The 934-nt window shown below is 34.4% G+C and overlaps 1 protein-coding gene across 1 annotated transcript in view; it reads left to right on the forward strand.

The window, feature by feature from the left end:
• Window positions 1-934, forward strand: part of PTPN22 (protein tyrosine phosphatase non-receptor type 22) — a 134540-nt gene that overhangs the window by 101205 nt on the left and 32401 nt on the right. Inside the window, exon 20 of the mRNA XM_007949037.2 lies at window positions 682-759. Within this exon, the coding sequence (XP_007947228.1) occupies window positions 682-759 (78 nt within the window). The remainder of the gene's footprint in view (window positions 1-681; window positions 760-934) is intronic.

Raw genomic sequence — 934 nt, forward strand, 5'->3', positions numbered from 1 at the left:
GATTGCCCCATCTTCCTTCCGAGGAGTGGCTGGTGGGTTTGAACTGCCAGCCTTCTGGTTAGCAATCAAGTGCCTTAGGCACTATGCTACCAGAGGATAGTATAAGAAAATTTGACTGCTCATGGATGAATGAATGTGAAGAACAAATGGTTTAGAAGTATACTAGGAATAGTCAGAGTGCAAAATAGAGTGCAAAATAGGATGTAGTCCAAAACCAAAATGTGAATCCTGCAATAAGTTGATTCATGATATGTTGTTGTTGTTGTTGTTGTTATGTGCCTTGGAGTCAAACCCGACTCATAGCGACCCCTCCTTGGGTTTCCGAGGCACGACTCGATGGCACATAACAACAACAACAACAACAACATCACTACGGAAGTAGGATTGCCCAACCTTCCTTCATGATATAATGGATCTTATTCCTGAATCTTTTGGCAAGTCTCTTTAGTGTCTGGCTTTATTACATATTGATTTGCAAACAAAAGAAACCATAAAACAAAAAACCACAAATGAGAAGATTATAAAGTTTCTTTTTAAAACACTTTTATTTTGATATATTTGCTAGTGATAAGTTTATTTGGGGATATTAATTACTCTGGAGGAAATGTTTATGTAATCTGACCAATAGTAATCTGAATCTGTCTTCATTCTTTCCCTAAAGTTTTTTTCTTTTGATTCTAGGTCTCTGTAATTCTTCCCCACCAAGCAAACCTGCAGAATCTGTTCAGTCAAATAACTCCAGCTCCTTTCTGAATTTTGGTAGGTGTGTCATTTTCCAGCAGTTTTAAAAAATGTTTATCATTTATAGCATTTATTCATTTATATAAGAGATACAAATTTAAATATGATTTTAAGTTATATACGCATATCCCTATTTTTATATTCTTTTCCATGTAATTTGATCTCAGTTACTTCTTTTTTTTTTTTTTTTTTT

Source organism: Orycteropus afer, unplaced genomic scaffold (genome assembly GCF_000298275.1).
Source record: "Orycteropus afer afer isolate SDZICR_OR568_19922 unplaced genomic scaffold, OryAfe1.0 scaffold00010, whole genome shotgun sequence".
Classification (NCBI taxonomy): Eukaryota; Metazoa; Chordata; class Mammalia; order Tubulidentata; family Orycteropodidae; genus Orycteropus; species Orycteropus afer.